Here is a 23,686-nt window from a genome sequence, read left to right as displayed (position 1 = left end):
CTAAGGTACCTATATACCAAAAATCATGAAAATCCATTGTTCCCTTCTTGAGTTATCGTCTTCAGAAGTTTTTGACAAAAATGCCCCTGCTATCCCAAAACTAGATGCTAGGGGGCCCAAACTTATGTCATTTCTTCCTGAGCACAAGAGCTATCTAATACTTAAAAATCGTGACCATAGCATGTTCAGAACACCGAGATAGCAAAACCGGAAGTGGCGCTGCAGTACCAAGGGTAGCCGCTAGGGGGCCCAAAATCTAATCATTTCCAGCTTTTGTCACACACTACCAACACACCAAGTATGAAACCAATCCACCCAACCGTTCATGAGTTATCTTGTTTACACACAGACAGACAGACACACAGACACACAGACAAACGTAGGGTAAAATATAACCTCCATGAAATATAATATAACCTCCATGACATTTCATGGAGGTAATAACAACCACTGGTCAATTGGAGTTCATTATGTCTGCAAGCAATTGTAAACCTCACAATGCAGACATACAATCACAGCTAGTTAGCTACAGACTGTAGCAAATCCCAACATAATACAACCATACAGACAAGATAACAGTCACAATTAAAAACGGTGACATTTATTACAAATGATGTATTTACCAAAAACGTAAAAGATTCTATTTTCAGCTTACCCAATTTCTTGGTCATCTCGTGGAGACGCTCTTCTAAGAATGTGATTCTGCTTTCGTCGTAGTCCAGTCGGCGCTTCAAAGTGTCAAAAGCGGTTAGCTTCTTTGATGTGTTGTGCAAGTCGCCTTGCAAGACTTCAACAGCAGATGAAAGTCTTGTCAATTCCTGAAATTGTAAGAATTTCCAACTTATTTTTGAGAAAAAACAAACTGTATGGATAAGGACATATGAAAGACGAGTATTGGTGTCCCAACTGTGCAAATGACTATTGTACATGACAATTCAAATTTAATTTTGATTTTCAATGAAATATTCACAACTTTTATATTTTAGTCATTATCTACGTGGATTTTTTGTATATATTATAATATTGACTGACATATATATACAGCAGTGGAAATAAAGTCGAAAATATGGCAAAGAATAAAAACTAGCAACAATTACAAAGAATAGAATTTTTTTCAAACTTTGGCAGCAACAACCCAATGATTTTTATATTACCAATTGATGCCTAGAATATTTTAAACAAAAGCAAATATTTTATCGACAGAACATTTATGACAAATATGTTTCATACAAATTTGCTGTAATTGCAATCTAGACATAGTAATTACATAGTTGAAAAAGTTGGTTTACGGTCACAAACATTCAAGTACATTATATATTATCTCCAAATACAGTTTACAAACACAGGAGGAGATGGAGGCGAGAAAAAGAGGAAAGAAAATAATAAATATATTTTGTACTTTTCGTACTTACCCGAGTATTTGCAATCATCATAAGACAAAATCCAACCATAATCATGATAGCCATAAACGCCATGGCAATGTACATGTGGATACGGATGAGCTTACAGCGAGAGAGGTGGGAGTCTGGTCCATCTTCAGATGTACGATCTGTTCAAAACGGAAGTCCAGATTAACCTCAACTATCTGATAATTAGTAAAACAAAGTAAAGTAAAAAGATTAGTTATGTTTCCTATTGCATTTGAAACTGTATTTCTCCCTGGCTAACATTTATTTTTGGCCTAAATTGTTTTCTTAGTAATGGATTGTACCTAAAGCTTCCTCCCTGGCTAACTTGGAATTTTTTTTTAATTCTCATTGACAGAAAAGATAGACGTAGTGGTGGCGCACTCAAGTTAACTACTTATATTAACGCCACTACTATACATATGTATACAATAACATAAACATAACTAAACTAAACAAATTCAAATAAAGGAATACTGGTAACAAATAAAGATTAAATGACGTGTATAACTGTTACAAAAGTTGATGTGTGCGCAAGTCCGGCCTCCTACCCCAGTAACAAAGAACTAAAATGCTTGAAAAAATTAATCAGGAAGAAAAACGTTTGGTGGTTGTAATGAAGTTTTGGGTTAGATTTAAAATTTTTGTATTTATCGAATATGACAAGGATGTACTTCCACGTAGTAGAAAAGATAGACATAGTGGTGGCGCACTCAAGTTAACTACTTATATTAACGCCACCACTATACATATGTATACAATAACATAAACATAACTAAACTAAACAAATTCAAATAAAGGAATACTGGTAACAAATAAAGATTAAATGACGTGTATAACTGTTACAAAAGTTGATGTGTGCGCAAGTCCGGCCTCCTACCCCAGTAACAAAGAACTAAAATGCTTGAAAGAATTAATCAGGAAGAAAAACGTTTGGTGGTTGTGATGAAGTTTTGGGTTAGATGTAAAATTTTAGTATTTATCGAATATCACAAGGATGTACTTCCACGTAGTAGAAAAGAAATCAAAACATTTTCGGAAAAAGCAGATAAGTTAAATGACCGTTCTAAAATCCAGGAGAGTTTGCCGAGGAGAAGTAACTTGGAAATTTGGCAATCCATTGTTTCTCATTAATTAATAGATTATACTTTCTCCCTGGCTAACTTGGCATTTGGCCTAATCCTATTTTTCCTATTAATGAGTTAAGGACAGATTTGTAACACACAATAATAGCTGGGTACGAAACAATTCTGGACGACAACGGAAAGCTATGCAGGACAAGATCACAGATTGCACATCCTTTAGCCTACAGGAAAAGCTAACCGTGGCTTGGGAAAGACGAACCTGGAGACAACTCTCTGTCTTCATGGCTACCTTGCCCCCGCCCCAACTCAAATAAAGGATTGTGAAAATGCCAATTTAGCCATGCAATAAATACAATTTTGTCTTTCTGAAGCATTTGACTAAAAGGAATTCTTTAAGAAGTGACCATTTTCAGAGTTTTTGAGGCCAACATTGGAAACTCTTAAATGACTTATTATATGACCACTGAATTTTCGGATATGATGTAAAATATGAAGATTGTAAGATATTTGATGATATGATTATTTCGACTGGAATCATGGTAATAGGATACTCTAAATATTTAATGGTATACAGCATTTAACTTAACGGAAAGTGTAAAAAAACTGCATAAATACTGCCGTGGATTGTGTTGTCAATAGCAACAGCACTGACGCAAAAATTAGTCTGCCGACTTGAATTTAAAACAAACAATAGCAAAATGCATTCAGTTAAGGAAATAATACAGCGGGAAAACATAAAGGAGTTCGAAATTAGCTAAATTCAAATTTTGAAACATTGTTAAATTTTCAACTAGTTCTTAGAAAAATTCACTAATTTAAGTGGTACTAGCGTATTTTTTGGTGTGTGGGGGGCTTTTTGCGACATAAAATTTAGGGCGAGACTGAAGAGCCAAACCCACAGAAATCGTTTAATCCAAAACATTTATCTACAGATATAAAAAGTGACTTTAAAAGGGTACCTGTAGATGTGTGTGCTTCGCAACGTAAGTTGCCAGGATTGCTTTCGTTTCCAGTCCCTGCTCGGGGTAGCGTCGCCTCTTGGTCGGAATGCTGTGCCGGGTGAGGATGTGGTAAAGGCGGTGGCACATCCCGATCATTTATAGTATGGTACACAGCCTCAGCTTCTTCGTACGGACCTGAAGATGACCCTGCTTTCTTACTACTGCACGTCTTACTGTTGTTGTCTTTACGGAATCGCTGTTGACCGCAATGGGAGGTTTGGGACGATGGTCCAGCGGTCTGTCCGATTCCGGACCCCGAGACCGGGTAACGTACTGGCTGAGCTTGCTCGTACATGTCTACTGTGCAGACAAGTAGCGTTAGAATAAACGCTCCCGGCAAAGGAAATATGAATATGACAGAACACATCAGGATTAGTCTGAAGAAACACCGGTGTCTATGTCCTTATATGGAAAGCTGAGCGATACGAAGAACATATTGATTTTCTACACGCAGTACGTGCCAGACTAATACATTTTGCCCTGATTGATTTAATCCTATCTATATGAGATTTATCCCTCAGACTACCAGCGTTTTTATAGCCCGGTACCAGTGACAGGTTGTTTTCCTCGACCTCCTTACTGAAACACACCTTAACATCCCCTACCACTCCCATCCCCATTTCGGGTTTTGCGCGCTACCAAATCTGCGTCGCAATTCTGATTTCTTCCGGAGAATACCGGTGTCTGTACCAAAGATATGCCCACAGATAGGCACTTTTAAGTAATAATTTTCATCATAATAATATTGAGGCCATAGAATGTAAATTTGATTAAGTTCCTCTGCAAAAAAAAAAAAAAATGTAATGAGTGATAGTGTAAACAATAAAAATCCAACAATTCTCGACGTTGACAAAAAAGATTTTGTGGCGGAACATTACATTTTTACAGGCCCGTCCATACAATTCTTTTTGGGGCATGCCTACCTGCGTAAATGCCTAGGCCAGGGACTGGCCCATTGCTCCTATCGTGTTAGAAGTTTGGCCTAGGCCAGGGACTGGCCCATTGCTCCTCTCCTGTTAGAAGTTTGGCCTAGGCCAGGGACTGGCCCATTGCTCCTCTCCTGTTAGCAGTTTGGGGTATAATAAGTCCAAATTACACTGACGTTGTGGCATTTCAGACCAGATGAGATCTATGAAATGAAATCAGTGTGGCCTAATAAAGGGTTACTGACATAGCGGCGTTAATAGACTCTAAACAGAACACGAGAAACTAATGGCTGTTCCCGTCAATAATCTTTTTTTCTTAATTGTTGACAGTCATTCTAATTCAGTTATGAAAATTCATAGTCATATAAGTTCTTGACGTAATTTTAATGATGCTAACTACGCTACAATGATGACAAGTACTAAATATACACTTATATGAATCTATTATGCGTCGTTTCCAGGGTGACTCCATAGTGACACAACAAAGGACGAAGCCATTATCACCCAGCAAACAACGAAGCCGATTCACCGCAGCGGGCTCCCTCAGAGGATCCCTCGCCGGTAGGTCTCCCTGATATCCCACAGATTCTGTTATTACAGGTTCTGCTGTTTCCCTGTACCATTTTCGTCTTCCAGTTGGTTGCCGCGCTTTGTTGTTGTTGTTTCAGTGCACACCCCCCTCCCCCGGACAAGCCAAGCCATGTCTCGGAAGAAAGCTGTTACCAAAGACGACTCGGAGCTTGTCTCAATGTCCACACTAAAAGATCTTCTTGACATTTAAAAGGAAGTTTTCAACAACATGATCGAACTTCAGCAGAAGAACTTCGGATCATTTATGGAATCAACAATGGAATGCCACAACAAAAGAATTGACAACCCCATACGCGAACACCGTTATAGACATCCAGCAATGTCTGTGATTACAGTGAAGTCAACAAATGTTTGCAAAGCGTTACAAAATTTATATAGACTATGCTGCATGACTGTGTCACGTGACAATGTTTATCAATCGTCACGTGACAAAGAAACTCCAAGATGAGATCTTCCAGGGTTGATAAAGTAAGTGTGTTTTGAAAAGTTTCCAAACTATGAACTATAGTTGTATTTAAAGATTGTCAAAAGTATGCAGAAAATGTTTCGTCAACAATTTGGGAAACATCACAACTCTTCAAGTCAAAATTACATTTTAAGAGTCTGAAGCAAAGAAGTTCGTATTTTTCAAATGGTTTAGAATATAAGGTATCGAGTAATTTTTGTGCCAAATTCTAGCACGTACTATCGTGTTCGTACACGGTGTCGGAAAGATGCCACCGGTATTATTACATCATTATGGCCTAATTTAAAGGGGGAGTGGTCAAATTCCACTCATTTGGAGATCTATCTGTCAATAATGTGCTTATCAATGAAATGTTATGTTTGTGTTATGGAATGTCTCATTACATGTGAACTAGGGTAGATATGGATTTTGATTTTTTTGTTGTGACAAAAAGTGAGATAAATATTGTTTCTCACGTTTGATATTCTTAAAATAATATACTATGTCAACAATATATCTAACAACTAGCTTTATACCATGTTTTTATCCATTTTAAATTATTCTCCGGCGGGACCTGTTACCTACATTACCTTAAGTTAACACAAACCAGGGCAGCAAAGTAAACACAGCTAAAAGCGTGAGACAAAAGTTGTCACTCTCCCATTTACAGCCCGTGCTGGGGCCGAGAGTGATGCGGAATACACCGTGTTGTATTTCATTTATGTCATACCCACCTGAGAAAACCAATGTTTTGATGCGAAATGCGCCGGAAGTTGAACAAGTTTGGTGCCTTTGAACAAAACGTGTTGCAACAGCAATGTTCCAACGTCCGAATCCGGTATTCGAATTGCCCACTGTGCCGTATTCGGCCCGTTCGAAATGGTTTGATTTACTCGAAGGAAGCCTGTGTGATACGCCTTTCGAACCTGTGCTATACGGAAAGTATGTCCCGGTCCGGAACATCCGTATTGAACGTTTTCGCGTCACAGGTATGACATAAAAACAGAAATGGCAACATATTCATTGTTACTGATTTACTTCGACCTGTTCACAAATCAAAACAGTCCAGGGCTTTTATCGAAAAGTTTTTTTCACAGACCAGAACTCAAAGAACTGAAAGACCTTAGGAACTAAGATCCATGTGATATGTAATCTGAAAGTTCATTTGTTGTAATAATTAAACTACATATTCCAATAGATGGAAAATAAGCAATCAAAAAAAAGGTTGTCATACATTATGTTGGAAATGGTAACGTTTATGTATTGTTGATTCTTACATCAATGCAAATGAAGCAGTTGTAGTTTTATTATTTTCATTAAGTAAAATAAATGTACTTATTATACCAGTATGTGTGTGTATATGTTTGCGTTTGTGTATACCATATGTGTTTGTGGTATACAAAATGTTCAATCTTTCACAAAAGTCCTCGTATTTTATAGCTGTGGGTACTTGTTTTCTTTGACCAAAATCAAAAAATAAAAGAAAGGGATCAATCCACACTTAGGAACATTATTAGTAACAAAACATTTATTTCCGTAGAGAAGATTACCCAGGGAATGCTACCATTCTTTAATTTAATACATGCCAAGCTAGCAGCTCCCTCTAACGGTTATGGTAAGAATTGTCGCCTTTCTTGGATCTCTACACCGTACAGGAAAACTACTTAATTTGGCAAATATACAGTGACGTATGATTCTATTATGTATTCACGAAAAGTCGCTATGAACAGGAGGATTTTCTTACAGCAGCATGAAAATATATTTGAAAAGGTATTCAGAATCTATAATCCTATTTCAGAGTGTTTAATGGGTCTTTAAAGAGTTAGAAAAATAAAAAAATCTACATAATGTAGCCATTTGCCATACCAGTTATTTTTTTTTTGTAAAATTGAACTTTGCTTTCAGCAAAATTTAAAACTAATGACCTACCGATTTGTTTTGTCTTTAACAAAACGGTGCGGGTGAGTGTCTGTTAAAATGCTTAGAATATAAAGCCCTCTTTGCAGCCATAATTTTTATGTAGGGGGTGAAATATTATGTTGAACCTGAAATAATTAGCTTCTTTTATTATTAAAATTAGGCAAATGGCTCTCTTAATCCATTTAGCCTGGGCTTGTTTTGGTCAACCTGGGATGGGGGGGGGGGGTCTTTTGAGGCTCGCCCATGCTAACTCATAAATAGCTATTATATGATCACCACAACTTGTCCTTATGTCCTTAATTGTGATTATTGATTATGATATTTGATTAGATTAAAGAAAAATGGCCATATTCCTTAGAATGGAGTAGCATATAATAAAGTTCATTATTTCACATCAAAATTTTGCAGCTATGCACAAATATGAATTATTTTCCTGATAGATCTTATATGAATATATGTATTTATACACGTTCCTGAATCCATTACGAGTTAATTGGTATTCATCAGATTTCAGTGCACGGGTAAGCGGCTGAGGGGAGGGGTGGCTGTTTGAGCTGGGACACCGACCCAACATGGGCCCCTCATCAACTCAGTCATGATAATGCAGGGCTCTTTAAAACTTAGAATGTATTTTCTAACCTCGTTTGCATCGTCATCAGGACATCTGCCTTTCCCTGTAAAGCTAGAAAACTATGACATATGCAAACCTAGGCAAAATACCACTTTCTGAAGCGCTTATTGAAGATGTTGCCAACTGTATACATTTGAAGAAAATTCAAAGCATTTCATGACTCTAGTGTAAGTCGTTCAACCGTTATGAGACATAAGAGTTGGCGCGGGTCTGAAAAGCTCTCCCCTTGTCTTAATATCGGGTTTAAAGGCGAATTTCAAAAGCTTTATTTGAATCAGTAAATGGTAATTCAGAAATGAAGACTGGTTTGGATGCCCCTAAATAGAAACATGGTGCCCCAACGACCAACACAGAGGTCAAAAGATAGGTGAGGTGAGGTGAAATACGAATAAAAGACATGGTAATTTTCTTTAAACGCATAATTAATAAATATATCTTTTAGATAGAGATGCAAATAATAGATAAATACAATAATAAACACACCGTAAGATAATTAACACAGAAAACAATATTGTGACCTCACTTTTTATTCCCCACCGCGTTTAAGCATTTTTAATAAGTGACATTAACATATTTTTTGTGAGTAAAAATAAAGGGTATCAAGTTAAATTGAAACATATTTGATAAGAAGTGCATGTGGACATTGGATGTCCTAACGTGACGATAATGTAATTTTGTAGTTACAGTATTACGGGAACACGTTACTGTCTAAAGTACTATTTAAAAAAAAAACATGCTGTTGTTTTAACAACTTCTAGTAAAATGATTCTCATGTAGATTTTCACGTAAACATCATAGTGTCATGTATTACTAACAAGAAAAAAAAGAGTTGATTTTAACACTGGGAATGATGGTGTCTATTATTACTAAAACATGTGTGTAACAATAACATGTTCTTTGTCTCGCTATTATGGGACTATGGGACGGTAAAACTAATTAATTCGAGTACAGTAAAAGAAGCGTAAATCAAGCAAGTTTATGGGGCCTTGTTTAAGAAAAAATGCTATTGATTAAACGTTTAGTACATACTTGAATAGAAGAGAAATAAAGGGAATAAAGGACCACATCGTCCTCAATTGTGATTTATAAAAAGATGCCCTTAGATTCCCCATTAAAAATCATGCATTATTTACTGAAGAAATCTTATAAGGAATAACCTAAGCGCATTCCTCACGGGTCATAACATTTTTCGAAGTATTGTAATAGTAGTAATAGTTTACATGTGTATACGTATTGGTCAATGTAAACATAGCAAGCTTAAAATACGGTCTTTACATCTGTCTAATTCAATTCCATCAGGTATTGCAGTGCTGTATGTAGTTTAGGGATGGAATATTCTTAATACTCTAAGCTTTCTTTTGTCGATATGTTGATATGTCGTGTATAAAATGTGTATTGAGTTTGCATGGAGCTCTCTACAGAATCAACTTACAATGTGTTCAGCATATCGATTTTCCAGTCATCAATTCTTTGGATTTGGTTTCGTCAACATTACCACTGCTTCCTGTTACACCCTATGCCGATTAACTGCTGCTACCGGATTCTCCATCTGCGATAAAATGTTGCCTCCGGATTCTCATCTTGATCTGCCTCCAAATATTGCCTTCGGATTCCTATTCCGCCTCTTCAGTACCGCCTCCGGGTACCTCTTCCGCCTCTTCAGTACCGCCTCCGGGTACCTCTTCCGCCTCTTCAGTACTGCCTCCGGATTCCTCATCTGCTGAGTCAGTGCTGTCTCCAGATTCCTCATCTGCTGAGTCAGTGCTGCCTCCGGATTCCTCTTCTGCTGAGTCAGTGCTGCCTCCGGATTCCTCATCTGCTGATTCAGTGCTGCCTCCGGATTCACTCCCTGCCGATTCACCACTGCCTCCGGATTCACTCCCTGCCGATTCGCTATTTTCGTCGGATTGACTCTCCTCCGATGCATCATCTTCTTCGGATCCACTCTCTTCAGATTCAGCACTTTCTTCAGATTCGTCCTCTTCCGATTCACCACTGTCACCGCCATTTCCGCAGCACTTTTCTGTGTGGATATGGATGTGGGTCTCCTTCGAGCAGCTTCTACTAGAACAGCCCCTGGACCCGCACCCATTGTGGATGTGGATGTGGTAGTGCACCTCGTTAGAAGAACTGCCGGAGCTTCCATACCTGCCCCTACCTCTCCCCGGGCTTGCAGAACAGCTTCCCGAATCGTCTTCACTCGAGTCGCTTGAGGAGCCGCTTCCCGCATCGTCGTCACCCGAGCCGCTTGCGGAGCCGGATCCTGACCCGCTTCCTGCATCGTCGTCACCCGAGCCGCTTGCCGAGCCGGATCCTGACCCGCTTCCCGCATCTTCGTCACCAGAGCCGCTTGCCGAGCCGGATCCTGACCCGCTTCCCGCATCGTCGTCACCTGAGCCGCTTGCCGAGTCGCCCCCAGACCCGCTTTCCGCATCGTCGTCACCCGAGCCGCTTGCCGAGTCGGATCCTGACCCACTTCCTCCATCAACTTCGTCAGAGACGCTTGCCGAGTAGCCTCCTGTGGTGCTTTCAGCTTCGCCAGCACCACCCACTGGATTACCGGTAACTATTTCAACATAGAGGGAAAAAAATCAAGTCTTATTTTTACTTTGTGTCAAATGTCAATGTCTGTTGGCATCCATCTGTCTCGGAATACAATCTTACTCAATGGTAACAATTATATATCAACAATAGCATCGTAAGAAAAAATCGATTTGTAACATTTAAATAACGTCCGATAAATACGCACAACTTGATAGTATACCGATTTTATTATATATTTTTAAATTACAACTTTCCATTATTCCATGGCGTTGTATCTTTTCTGTTTAGATTTGAGGGTGCCAACAATTGTAATTTTAATCGATGCATAAAATATATGGAATATAAACCTGATAACTGTTTCCAAATCAAACATGGTAATAATTATGCAGTCAACTTGTATATAGATAGGGGTTTATGACCTTACCTGGCACCGTTGTCTGGCTAACCAGAAACAGGAACGCAAGGATTATCCACAGCTTCGACATCTTCGCTTCTTTAGTGTAACTAAAAAAACAAAAAAAAAGATAACAATAGTTGGATTACTTTTATTGTTTAGCAACATCAAATTAGTAAAGTAAAGGTCCTAGGTTTTAAAGCGATCATACATCTGTTGTTACGTCCTCATGTTTAGAGCCAGACATTCTAAATGTATATTTGTTTTAAAAATTGATTCCCTGTAAGGACAGTACAGCATTTTAAATACTTACTTTACTTTTGCGCGCTCATGTTTCGTGAATAATGTTTGACAACGTTCTGAGTCAACACTATTATCATATTTGACAGACATTTGTATAAAATATTATATTTAACAAGAACGTGAAACTGAGCAGAGACTTTTTTCGAATGTTTTGACGCATGGCTTATCGTCTTTGTGTTTTTTTATGCGTGTCACATTAATAAGGGTTTACTTAATAATTCACCCCGAGATGAATACGGTTTCATAACGCTTAGTCATTTGCTATAATCACCGAAAAAAACGAGTAACAATAACAACACATGCGTCACGTTATTATTGGAATCAAGTCTTTGTTTTGGACCACTTGGCATCGCTTGTTTTTAAAACTTTTGTTTTGTTTGAAAATTGGTACGATAACTTTTATATCATTCATAAAAGGCGACTCCCTACATGTTATCTTTGGCACCAACTGTGTTTATACCGTTGAATTTTCTCAGAAGGGACATGTTTAATGAAAAAAAATCCTAAACACATTAACATAAATCCAGGAGTTGGAGACACTTTGGCGAGATCTATTTGACCATTGTGCTAGCAAAAATGTGTTTTGACGTGTGGTCATTGTTCATGACGTATCCGACTAATACTATAATCAGCGAATGTTTAGCCATGAGTGAGAAATGTCTAACAAACAAAAGATCCACTGCCTTGGGCAATACCAGGTGCGTCAATTGATAATGTTTCAAAAACATCTATTAATCTCAAATTGATTGTTAAATCGATAAGTTGAATTTCTTAACACCTAATTGTATATCATAATAATGATATGGATGCAGACTGTTGAATATTATTTTGCAAAGATTGTGCGCTCAAAACGCTAACAACAAAAGAGATTTTTGCAAATTAAGATACCAGTTTGAATAAGATGGGGGATACAAAAGATGCCAAGATAACACTCCCTTGGGCGATGCCCATTACGTCGATGGATAATGATTCGAAATCATTACTGTTCAGCTTCAGTCACTTGTAAAATAAGATAAGTTGTTTTTCTACGCTACTTTATGTCCATTACAGTGATGGTATGCAGAATGTTTAACATTATTCTGTAAAATGTTAGCGCTCGAAAACATTTGATGTTGAAAACTAATAAAAAATAAATTTAGAACGAAATTCTAACAACGACGTCATTTTAAATATAGTATGATTTATGAGTCTAGACGAAATGGCCTTGACACAACAAAGGTCAAGGGGTCACTTAGATATCTTTTTATCTTTATAGTATGGCCTTTGAAGTTTAGTGCCCTACATGAATGTCGGACACTTCGGCACATGGACACTTCGGCCCCCTTGCAATCAGGACATTTCGGCCCCAAGCCGAGGACACTTCGGCCCCAAGCCGAGGACACTTCGGCCCCGGGTCCAGTCCACGATAGTTATCTAACACGTAGCCCAAGTTGACTAAATAACGTATGATTTTAGGACGTATGATTTTACTTTTACAGTATTATATAGTGTTCTCCTGTCACTGGAGAAAATAGCCATTAGTGATTACGTCTGTTTGCGTTTCCAAGGCATGAAGATCCCTTTTTGCTCCGGTTTTCTGTACGACCCTAGCTTCCATGAAGTCTTACCTACAGCGATGTGGAGTTAGCCGTCTTAAATAGTCCTAAATACTCCACATCTAAGAATCATCTTGATTTTACAGGAGAGCACGTAGGCTGTTTCAGATGTAACTGTGGTAGGTCAGTGTGTTTGCTATGTTTCAAGACTTATTTATTTATTTGTTTCAAGACTTGATGCTCAATATGTTTTATCGTTGCGTTTCACATAACTTTTCGATTAATTTTTACATTGCATAGCATGCCCGCGAACATGAGAACTAGCGGGGCCGAAGTGTCCTCGGCCTGGGACTGAAGTGTCCTGGACTTGGGGCCGAAATGTCCGGGCCGAAGTGTCCATGTGCCGAACTGTCCTGATACGCCCTACATTTGTTTGGAAAAGTATATTCTGAAACGCATATAAAGTGTAGGGTTCCTTTTTGTGTGATTGACGATAAATGCTTGGTACGTATGTGTTATTTTGATAACTACATTCTTAAAACGTTTTGCGTGAGGGTGACCATTGTTCGACACCTACCTCGCCAGGTGTCTGGTCGGAGGTCACTATTTTTTCAAAGTAAGCTATTATAGTATTAGACTAAGTTTGAATGGGATATCTGACACAAAAGACACACAACACAACACTCCCCTTGGGCGATGCCCAGTGCGTCATAGGATAATGATCCAAAAACATTTCTGTTCAGCTTCAATTACTCGTGAAATACGATAAGTTGTTTTTCTACGCTTCTCTTTGTCGAGCTACCAGAATGTATGGATATGGATTCGGACTGTTGAACATTATTCTAAAAAAAAAAAAATTAAGGGCTCAAAACACTTAAACGTTGAACGCTAACAGAAACGGTATTAAGTACGAATCTAAACGTCAGTACGAAATCTAAACATCAAAGTAAAGACAAAGGACAGACAATGCAACTTGTGCGTCACTGGATAATGATTCGAAAACATTTTTTCTTCAGCTTCAATAACTTGTAAAATACAAAAATGTGGTTTTCTAAGCTTCCCTTTGTCTATCGTAATGTCAAAATTGTATGAATCAAGACTGTTGAACAGTTTTCTGCAAAATTTGAGCCCTCAAAACACTCAAACATCAAATTAATGTTTAAAATAGGAAGATTTATGCGTCTAGACGAAATGGCCTTGCAACAACAAAGTTTAAGAACGAACTCTTGCATGCGTTCCCTTTTATTCCCCAAAACTGCCAAAACTACGTACCCCGACCAATAACGACGCTATTAAAAGCGCTGCGTAAAGGTAGCGAAGGCGGCGCACTATTGTAACGGAGAGCTCAGGAAAGATAACGGAGAGCTTCGAGCAACGCTTACGGAAAGTGGCGCGCAAAGACAACGTATGGCAGCGCGCGAAGTGTGGAGAGCGGCATGCGGAGAACAACAAGCGAGGGTGACGGGGAGCTACAGGCAAGTTAACGGAAGCAACAGCGAAATTAACAGAGCTACAAGCGAAGATAACAGAGCAACAGGCGAAATTAACGGAGAGCTGCAAGCAAAGTTAATAGGGAGCAGCAAGCAAAGTCAACAGAGAGCAACAAGCGAAGTTAACGGAGAGAAACAAGCAAAGTTAACAGAGAGCAACAAGCGAAGTTAACAGAGAGCTACAAGCAAAGATAACAGAGCAACAGGCGAAGTTAATGGAGAACAGAAACCAGAGTTAACAGAGCAACAGGAGCAGTAAACAGAGAGCAACAACCAAAGTAAACCGAGAGCTACAAGCAAAGTTAATTATTTTACAGTTAAATATATTATAGTTAGATATTCAACAGCTACGTCCACATTTAGTTGGTTAAAGATGCGCAAAAGCGGTCAGGCGTATATTCAGAAGAGACCCAAGTGAAAAATCGTACGACGCTGGAAAAATTTTAAACATCATCCGATGTTCTGCGATGGTTGATTTCGCTTACGATTTACTGCGATCATCGTACGATGTGCGGAATACCCCATCGTAAGAAATCTTACGCGCTTTGTGACCGGGGCTTAAGGGAGAGCGCCGCGCGAAGTGCGGAGACCGGCGCGCAAAGTAAAGCTACGAGAGCGGCGTCAAGGAGAGCGACAAGAGAATTTAACGGAGAGCTACGAGCATAGCCAATAGACTCCGGAGCGCAAAGTTCGGATAGAGCTACAAAGTTAATAGAGAGCTACAAGCGAAGCTCAGAGAGATCAACGTGCGAAGTTAACGTAGTACGGCGCTCAAAGTTCGGCGCGCAAAAGTAACGGAGAGCTTCCTCGCGAAGTAGCCTGACAGCTACATGCAAAGTTAACAGCTAAAACGTAATTAACGGATAGATAAGACCGAAGTTAACAGGAAACTGCAATTGAAGTTAATGAGGAGCTTCGAGCGAAGCTATCGGAGCCGGAGAGCGGACATGAAGCTACCGGGTAGCAGAGCACGAAAATATCGGACAGCAGGGCACGAAGACATCGGACAGAAGGGTACAAAAATATCGAATAGCCGGACACGAAGCTACCGGACAGCAGGGCACTAAGATATCGGACAGCCGGGCACTAAGATATTGGACAGCAGTGCACAAAGTTATCGGGCAGCGGGGGCACGAAGATATCGGACAGAAGGGTACAAAAATATCGGACAGCGGGGCACGAAGATATCGGACAGCAGGGCACTAAGATATCGGACAGCCGGGCACTAAGATATTGGACAGTAGTGCACAAAGTTATCGGGCAGCGGGGGCACGAAGATATCGGACAGCGGGGCACGAAGATATCGGACAGCGGGGCACGAAGATATCGGACAGCGGGGCGCAAAAATATCGGACTGCGAGGTACGAAGCTACCAGACAGCAGGGCACTAAGATATCGGACAGCAGAACACGAACACGAAGCTATCGGAGAGCGGGGCACTAGCTAACGGGGAACGGTGCGCAAAGCTTACGGAGAGCGGAGCACAAAGCTAATGAAAAGAGGCTCCCTATGATAACGGAGACTATGCAACGGAAAACTGTCGGTGGAAACTGATGAAGGCCCCCAGATTACTTAAGACCATGAAAAGCGCCAATAAGCGCGACAGGGGCCCTTGAAAATTATGTGATGGAAATGCTTCTAGCTAAGTTTTTTTTTCTAAGTTGGCTGGACAGCACAAAGTACCGAAATATTCGCGGTGATTTTATGTTTGTCTTTTTCCCGTTACCACTTCTTGGTAGACAATATATTTATGTAAGCTATTGTGGTCAAATAAACAACCCGTCTAATGCAAATATACAACAACAACAAGAAAAGTCCAACCGAAGGTTATGCCATACCTCAGTCGCGGTAAATTTCTGTACGGGTGTATATGGCTGGTTATTTCACGGGGTTCTATGGTTTCTGTAAAAAAAATCGAACATTTTTATATATATACATCATTCAGACGTGTGTTTTCTAGTGCCAATAGTATTGTAGACATGGTATAAACATTATACAACAAGGTATATTCTGCGTCACCCTCGGCTTCATCACTCCCGCGAGTCGGATCACCCTACAGCCGTCGGGCGATCCTATCTGCGGTCGGGCTGATACCTCGGGAGACAGGGAATACCCCTTGATGTATCTTTATTTATGTCATACCTGTGACGCGAAAACGTTCGATACGGGTGTTCCGGACCGGATGATAACTTTCCGTACGGCCCGGGGTTATCACACGGGCTCCATTCGAATAAATCGAACTGTTTCGAGTGGGCCGAGTACGACGCCATTGAAAGTTCGAACACCTGATTCGGACGTTGGAAATTACTGTTGCAACTTTTTGTTTTTGTTTTTTTGAGGGCAACAAACTTGTTCAACTTCTGGCGCATTTCGCATCAAAACAGCGGTTTTCTCCGGTGGGTATGACATAAATAAAATACAACACGGTGTATTCCGCATCACCCTCGGTCTCAGCCCTCCCGCGGGTCGGATCACCCTCCGGCCTTCGGGCGATCCGACCCGCGATCGGGATGATACCTTTGGCGATACGGAATACGGAATACACCGTGTTGTATTCTATATTCATCACGGTCAATATATTACTTGAAATTCAAAAAAAAAAGTTAACAGAAATGTGCCTGGTTAGTAAAAATTTGCTAAACACATCGGTCTTACTGGGCAAAGTAAAGCGGTGTTCCCATTAAAAAAGTCGCAAAGTAGGGAGGGATAAAACCACACGTATAAAAACTAGGGGTTGTACTCACCAGTATGAGTCACCTTAGCTTAAGGTCTTCACAGCACGGACAAGCTCGCAGGAATGACCAAGACCGCGGTGTGCTGTCAGACTTATGTGTCGATGGTTGAGTCGAGATGATTTACGTCATTCGTAATTGGCAACGACTTGGTTGGTTCACATCAACAGTGCCAACTTAAAAGGAAAAGGTGCTTTATTTTGTTCTTTTTTTTTCAAATTCACACACTTAAAGTTATTAAAGAAACCAACACGTATTCTCTTACACCTGTTTCTGTCATATGGTGACTGTTGTAACGCTAATTTGCGTCTCTTGTTGAACAAAAAAGTTACATTCCATAGAGAGCAACATACTTTTGTTCAAATATATTTTTCTCTAAACCCTTTTCTGTTTCGTCTTTTTACACAATCATAGTCAGAGATAACAATGTAAATCTGAGTATTCCAAAAGGACGTACGTTTTGGGCCAAACATATCACAAATAATAACATGAATCACGGTTAAACATTTTTCATTATTGTATCAATATGGGATCTATAAAACAAGACATTGTTTACATTGTGCCTGACAACGGTAAGGTGAATAACCGACCTCTCTGCCTTAAATCAAACCTGACAGATCATTTGCGTGTGAAGAGACTCTCACAAGGTTGAACATTGTTTAACATTGTTGTACCTCCGACCTACTTAATTATCGAATCATCAGGTAATTAGAGCTGAACAACAGCATCACCTCAAGCAAATCCGGACCCATCCTCAGACCACTTATCAAACTAAAAATAAAGATTCCTAAAGGTCCAAAACCTCAAGTTAATTTCTTTAATAACGTTATTGCACGATCTCAAAACGGCACCCCCCCATCAATGCAGTGGGTTATCCTTATAACCCAAACGGGTAAAAAAAAGCATACTTGTAGAAGACTATACAGGTCTATCTTTAAATTCATGTGGCCGTCAAAATGAACTTAAAACTTCGTCTTCATAAGACGGCAAATGATTAGAGTTTTGGACCCTCTTTTGGCTTCTTATGACACTGCAGCGGTCCGCAGTTATACAGTGGGACGTTCCAAATTTTTTGTCTAAACAACATGACCTTACAGGAACAAAAGATACAAAAGGTGTCACTCAGCAAGTTGGTTATCTTATGCTGAGGTCTTTGAAGGTCGGAATTCATTAAATGTCATGCGCAATGGTTACGTTCTCCACACGTAAACATCTGACAACAAGACAGGTCAAAGACCTGCAGTTTCGTGAATCCTGCCAAAACATCATAACCTTCACTGAACATCATAACCTTCACTGAACAACAATAAGAGACGCAGAGGGCCGAGTCCAACATCCGGTTAATTCGATCGGATGACGTTCACATGTTTTGGCACGCTTAATCTTTGTTAAAAGTGAGGGACGAATTTCTGCCATGCGAACTGTTGTAACAAAAGCACACACAGTTCTTACGTTTTAGAATAGGGGATCAGACCGGTGACCAGGACTGACCGGTGACAACTGAGAGAGAGTGGAAAAAATGAGAGAAAGAATTGGAGACTGAGAAAGAGGCTGAAAGACAAATTGAGAAAAAAAAGACAGCGAATGAGACAGAGAAGATTGAAAGATTGGAAAGAAGGATGGGGTGAGAGAAATTGAAATATATCATTGTCTATTTTGATAATCAAGAACCATTTTTTGCATGACAGTACAAATGACAGAACTTCGTCCCTCACCTTTAAAAAAAGGATCTCTAAAGTATATCGTCAAACGTCCTCCAGGATCAAATTAACCAAAGACGGGATCAATCCCCTGTATCTCTTCTTTGTTCAGTGAAGGGCATGATGTTTTGGCAGGATTCTAGACTGATCGTATTGCAGGGTCTTTGACCTGACGTCTTGATTAACCCTTCATTAAACTTTGCATTGTATATAGGTGCCTAAAGCTAACGCAACATAATACAATAATGGTATTATAACGAGGGGTTTCTATTATGGTATTTTGCTGGTAAACATGGCTTAACAAGGTCTGTTTTGATTAGCGTAGTTAATACGTCGCCGCAGGTAAATTCAGACCTGTCATTCGGGATTAAATCAACCGAATGATGAGATCAATTCTTTGTGTCTTTTCTTTGTTCAGTGGAGGACGTGATGTTTTGGAGGATAGAGGGTTCTAGAAAGATATAATTTCAGGTCTTTGACCTGTCTTGATGGACCCTCTACAAAATTTACTAAGTAGGTATAAGCATCAAAAGCTAACCCAACGTACGTAATACAACGATGATATAGAATGACGAGTGGTTTCAATCATGACATTTTGTAGGTAAACAGATCTAACCTTTTGAGTAATTTAATACGTCGCCTCAAGTAAATTCAGACGTGTCATATGCCACATATCTTGGCCATGTAAATTCTATTGTATGGATGACACCTTACTCAAACCCAAAAAGCAATGCAAGCGTGGACATAGAGAGAAAGTTCTTTTCTTTAATGAAAGTGTTAAAGAAATAAATAAACATCTGTGTATTGTCTACAAAAAAATCGAATATTTGGTTTTTTCTTGCCTATCTTTTTGACTTTGAAGGGTGGGAATGAGATTATACGTGTAGTTTGTAAAACCATTGGTCTTCTGTGGGGTTGGGTCTATATGAGAAATTAATATTTGTAAAATTTTTAATTACTAGAGCAAGAGTTTAAACAGGTATTTATTCTAAATAAGGTCCATAGATGTTTTTCTACTTAATTATAAGGTCTTGGCTACTACTTATCGGTGTAGCCAGAGAAATATTTTTTGAATGTAATGCTTGATCGTACAAGTTGATCCTGAGGTTATAAACTCATTTTGCCCCTGGCATGAAAAAAGGGAAGGAATTTTGTAAATTCGGACGGGGAGACCGATTTTATCGACACCAACATGACTTTGTATTGAACTCAAATTGGCCAAGGAAATGGAGAAAGGCGTAAGGAGCCCCCTGGCAATTAAGCTGTGAAATGCAACGAATGTGACACTTAGTGCTAGAATTGTAGTTAGATACATTTGTGCAGTGAATGGACTTTGAGATTAGCATGCGAGCTGATTGGGGAAACTTTTTTTTCAATTTTTCAATCTTTATTCAAGATTCAAAAGTACAGTACATTAAACAACTGATATACATTAACATTACACAAAACAACGAATGAGTACACACACACGCATAGTAGACCTATATAACATGCTAATAACAGTATTAACAATATACCTTTTCTAGTTCTCTCCATTTCGAATGCCTGGAAAGTAATGACTCCAATGATTTGTAATTTGGAGGATATTGATAAAAGGCTTCATACTATAAAGTTGTACCTCAAAATTTGAGCTGTGCTTATTATTTCTGGGTTAGGCCGAGAACATATTGATCCGCGTTGTGGGGCCGCGTAGCACAGTGGTATTGTATTCGGCCCGTGATTGAGAGGTCGCCGGTTCGAATCCGCCTACCGTGTTGCCGGTCTTGTGCCCTTGGGAAAGGCACTTTACACGACTTTCCTCACTTTACTCAAGTGAAAAATGAGTCGTCCCTCGGATAGGACGTTAAATGGAGGTCCCGTGTATGGGGAGAGCCATACCCCATGCACGTTAAAGAACCCCCACACGTGCGATGGTGCGGTGTGCGTTGGTGCAAATCCTTCTGTCGGGAGTTGGTGATTCACTTCAAATCACCCGGATGGAGACCTGGCGAACCTCTGTCTCGTATCAGCCACATGGTGAATTGCATCATTCACCCGGACGGGAGACCTGGCGCATCCCCGTCTTGTAATTAGCCTACGAAAGGGTATGTCACCCCGTAAGGGGCGGTATAACCCCGTCGTGTGTAGACATGTGCGAACATGTCTACATTTGATCACGTCGACCGATGATGATGATATTGATCACCCCTCGTATGATGGTCAGAGCCTATTTACAAAAGTGAACACCCCATTCGTGGACACCGGTAATGCGTACCACACACATTAAAAATACCACTACATAAAACAGACACCTAAAACTGGACACACAAGGAGCAAACTAATGAAGAATGTATGGCAAGAGATGGTCATGAAAAATCTAGGGGTAAAGAGGTCATTAGCTTTGAGAAATCAAGCCCGAATTGGATAAATTTTAAAAATAGTACAACGAAGTGAGTTAACGTAATTTAGTGAAGTACTGTGTGTATAGACAACAAATGAAATTTTTCAGACTTCTGTGAAAATAATTTTTTTATCAAGTTACTAAGATATCGTTGATGCGTTTTGCATTCCGTTATATCAAGTAAAGATATAACGTCTATGCTGTTTAGACATGTTTAGAACGACAGAAAACTGATGCCATGTCACGGAATACAAGACTTGGTTTGAGGACCACGGTATCAATGTCAATACTGCGTCCTCCAAACGAAAGGAGTAGACATTTGATTGGGTGTCAACATAACCCACACTGTATCCAGGAAAGGAGGACACGCGGGAAACGTACCAGCAGTTAAATTATTCTGTTCACAGCTTATAGTTAGAGTTGTTTCAATTGTAATACATGTATAGCATTTTTTTGGCGACGCCTCAGGGGCGGAGCCGTTCTTATAGTACTGCGATTAAGTTGCCAGGAATTCTAAATATTCCACGCACGCATTCCCAGGGGAATTCGTTTTTGACAAGAAGTTGCGGGACGGGCGTTTGCATGTAACATTGAGGAACTGTAAGTTGCTTCTTTGGGCAGTTTTTATACACCATTGCAGCTTTTAAAAGATATTTCAAATGAGCTTTCTGGAGACTAAAGACCAACATGTCACATGTTTCTTGATGTATTTGGTAACATAACTTCTTACAGTTAAGAATGATAAGTTTGGACATGTAGCTGATACAGTTTGTTTAGATGTCACTTTATAGACTATGACTGACGCATCGATGATAAAGAAAGTACGCGAAGATAAAACCCACCGTACATTGGACTTTTTAAGACAGGCAGACTTCTTTGACTACATGATGCTGTCCTTTATTTTGCGTATTCTTACTGTGTGATAGAAGTGTTGTTTTGTTGGAGGGTTTTATGTTTTATTTGTGTGTTTTGTATCATGTGTTTTCGGGTGACCTTTGCCACTTTTTACTCTATTGGTTTCTTTTCTTTTCTTGCTTTTTTGTTTGTTTTCCTGGGTGATATCGGCACACGCCCCAGCGTTTCCGTGACCGGGGTCCAGTGAATTCTGTTTGCGGCCAGAGTCATGGAGAAGTTGACCTGCGGGTACAAAGAGACATAAGGACATAAATATAACAATGCCTTGAACGGATTCTCTGTTACAAAATGTACTGTGTAGGTATACCCTTCCTCTGTATAAACAGAGTCTTATTTTAGAGTACGTTTACAAAATGCAAAGGACCGCAATGTAAAATGAAAAGCTGATAGAATGCTCCGTAAATAGTTTCATCAGGTTGGTAGATCAATCGAACAAAGTCTTCTTCGTTTAACAACCTTCTTTTAATTCCCCTGTAGACGTTTCGGTGACTGTCACCTTCATCAGTACAAAATGAACCATACTAACATTATCAGTGCGATATGAGCTATATAGTAATTACCGATAACGTTAGTATGGTTCATTTTGTACTGATGAAGGTGACAGACAGTCACCGAAACGTCTACAGGAGAATTAAAAGAAGGTTGTGAAACGAAGAAGACTTTGTTCGACTGATAGAATGCTGTTTTCGATTCATCAAGAAAAACGCTTACAATGACGATTATTGCATATCACCCAGATCAACAGAAAGCAACAAATACACTATTGTCTCTGGACATATATCTTGTCACTATAAGACATGATCTTTTACGTTGACCCATAGGCTGTGGGCCCTTTCTCTGTAACGAATTGTTAGTCTACCTCACCTTTATGCAGCAGTGAATTCCTTCTGAAGTCTGCGGGCGGCCATGCTACCTGCGCGAACAGAGATAGAATAGGCATAAATACATTGCAGCCATTTCCTGCCATTCACCGAGAATCAAATTGGTTTGCCTTTTATGAAAAACAGCTGGTCGTTACTGGAATATTCATTGAGTCATATGAGTCTTGTCGAAAAGGAGGGGATATTACATATAGATAAGGCCAAAAAATCCCGGCGGAACATTAACTAAACACAAATTCCGAGCGCAATTAACTGCCAACGATTAACTCAAAGATCTCAGCAATCATTGATATTTCAGTCTAATTAATGCATGTTGGGTCGGTAACAAAATTAAAACTGGACCGCTCGGTTGGGTGGTAGTGTACCCAAGCGTACAATTTATAACACTTGTTGACACATTGGACCATGGTCGTCGGAATATCTGCTGAAGAGACTAAGCAACGCAGTAACATAGAGAACTGCTACGTAACCTATTACAACCACACCGCCGACACAACACGCTTACAAAAAAATAAACACGTCATACAAGAATGTACAATCCGTGAAAACGAACAAAAATACACGTCTAAACTGACATCAAATCACAACAAGACCGGTACAAAGAAAAAAAAGAGCTGCAAAATATCTGATTCAATGACAACAACAAATCATTACCATCACATCGATCACGCATCAAACAACAAAACAAAGTCTCAAAATAAAATAACTAAAATTTAGAACCTAGCACTTACAAGAGCAAAGCCGATGACCTTAACTGATGATATCAAAAGAAAGACTACATTATGATACATGCAATGCAATAAATCA

General features: G+C 39.5%; 1 protein-coding gene and 1 long non-coding RNA gene across 2 annotated transcripts in view; both read right to left on the bottom strand.

The window, feature by feature from the left end:
* Nucleotides 1–9,618: 9,618 nt before the first annotated feature.
* Nucleotides 9,619–16,168, bottom strand: LOC118422921 (cell wall protein IFF6-like). The gene is made up of 3 exons (XM_035830789.1): nt 16,110–16,168; nt 10,974–11,053; nt 9,619–10,571 (listed from the first exon to the last, which is right to left on the bottom strand). The coding sequence occupies exons 2-3, from the start codon at nt 11,032–11,034 to the stop codon at nt 9,619–9,621; spliced, it is 1,014 nt and encodes a 337-aa protein (XP_035686682.1). The 5' UTR covers nt 11,035–11,053; nt 16,110–16,168.
* A 5,760-nt stretch (nt 16,169–21,928) lies between these two features.
* LOC118422429 overlaps nt 21,929–23,686 on the bottom strand; it is a 4,605-nt gene continuing 2,847 nt past the window's right edge. Inside the window, exons 2-3 of the long non-coding RNA XR_004831893.1 lie at nt 22,863–22,911; nt 21,929–22,220 (exon numbers count right to left, since the gene is read on the bottom strand). This is a non-coding gene — a long non-coding RNA (uncharacterized LOC118422429). The remainder of the gene's footprint in view (nt 22,221–22,862; nt 22,912–23,686) is intronic.

The sequence above is a fragment of the Branchiostoma floridae genome, chromosome 9, assembly GCF_000003815.2.
Source record: "Branchiostoma floridae strain S238N-H82 chromosome 9, Bfl_VNyyK, whole genome shotgun sequence".
Lineage (NCBI taxonomy): Eukaryota > Metazoa > Chordata > Leptocardii > Amphioxiformes > Branchiostomatidae > Branchiostoma > Branchiostoma floridae.
Note: the sequence above shows the minus strand (reverse complement) of the source record. Positions and strands in the feature narration are given on the sequence as shown.

What these genes read in the sequence shown, in the direction of transcription:
- LOC118422921 (XM_035830789.1), bottom strand. Translation starts at nt 11,034, where the DNA reads ATGTCGAAGCTGTGGATAATCCTTGCGTTCCTGTTTCTGGTTAGCCAG. An exon ending in TAGCCAGACAACGGTGCCAG is followed by an intron (nt 10,572 to 10,973) that starts GTAAGGTCATAA and finishes ATGTTGAAATAG; the next exon opens with TTACCGGTAATCCAGTGGGT.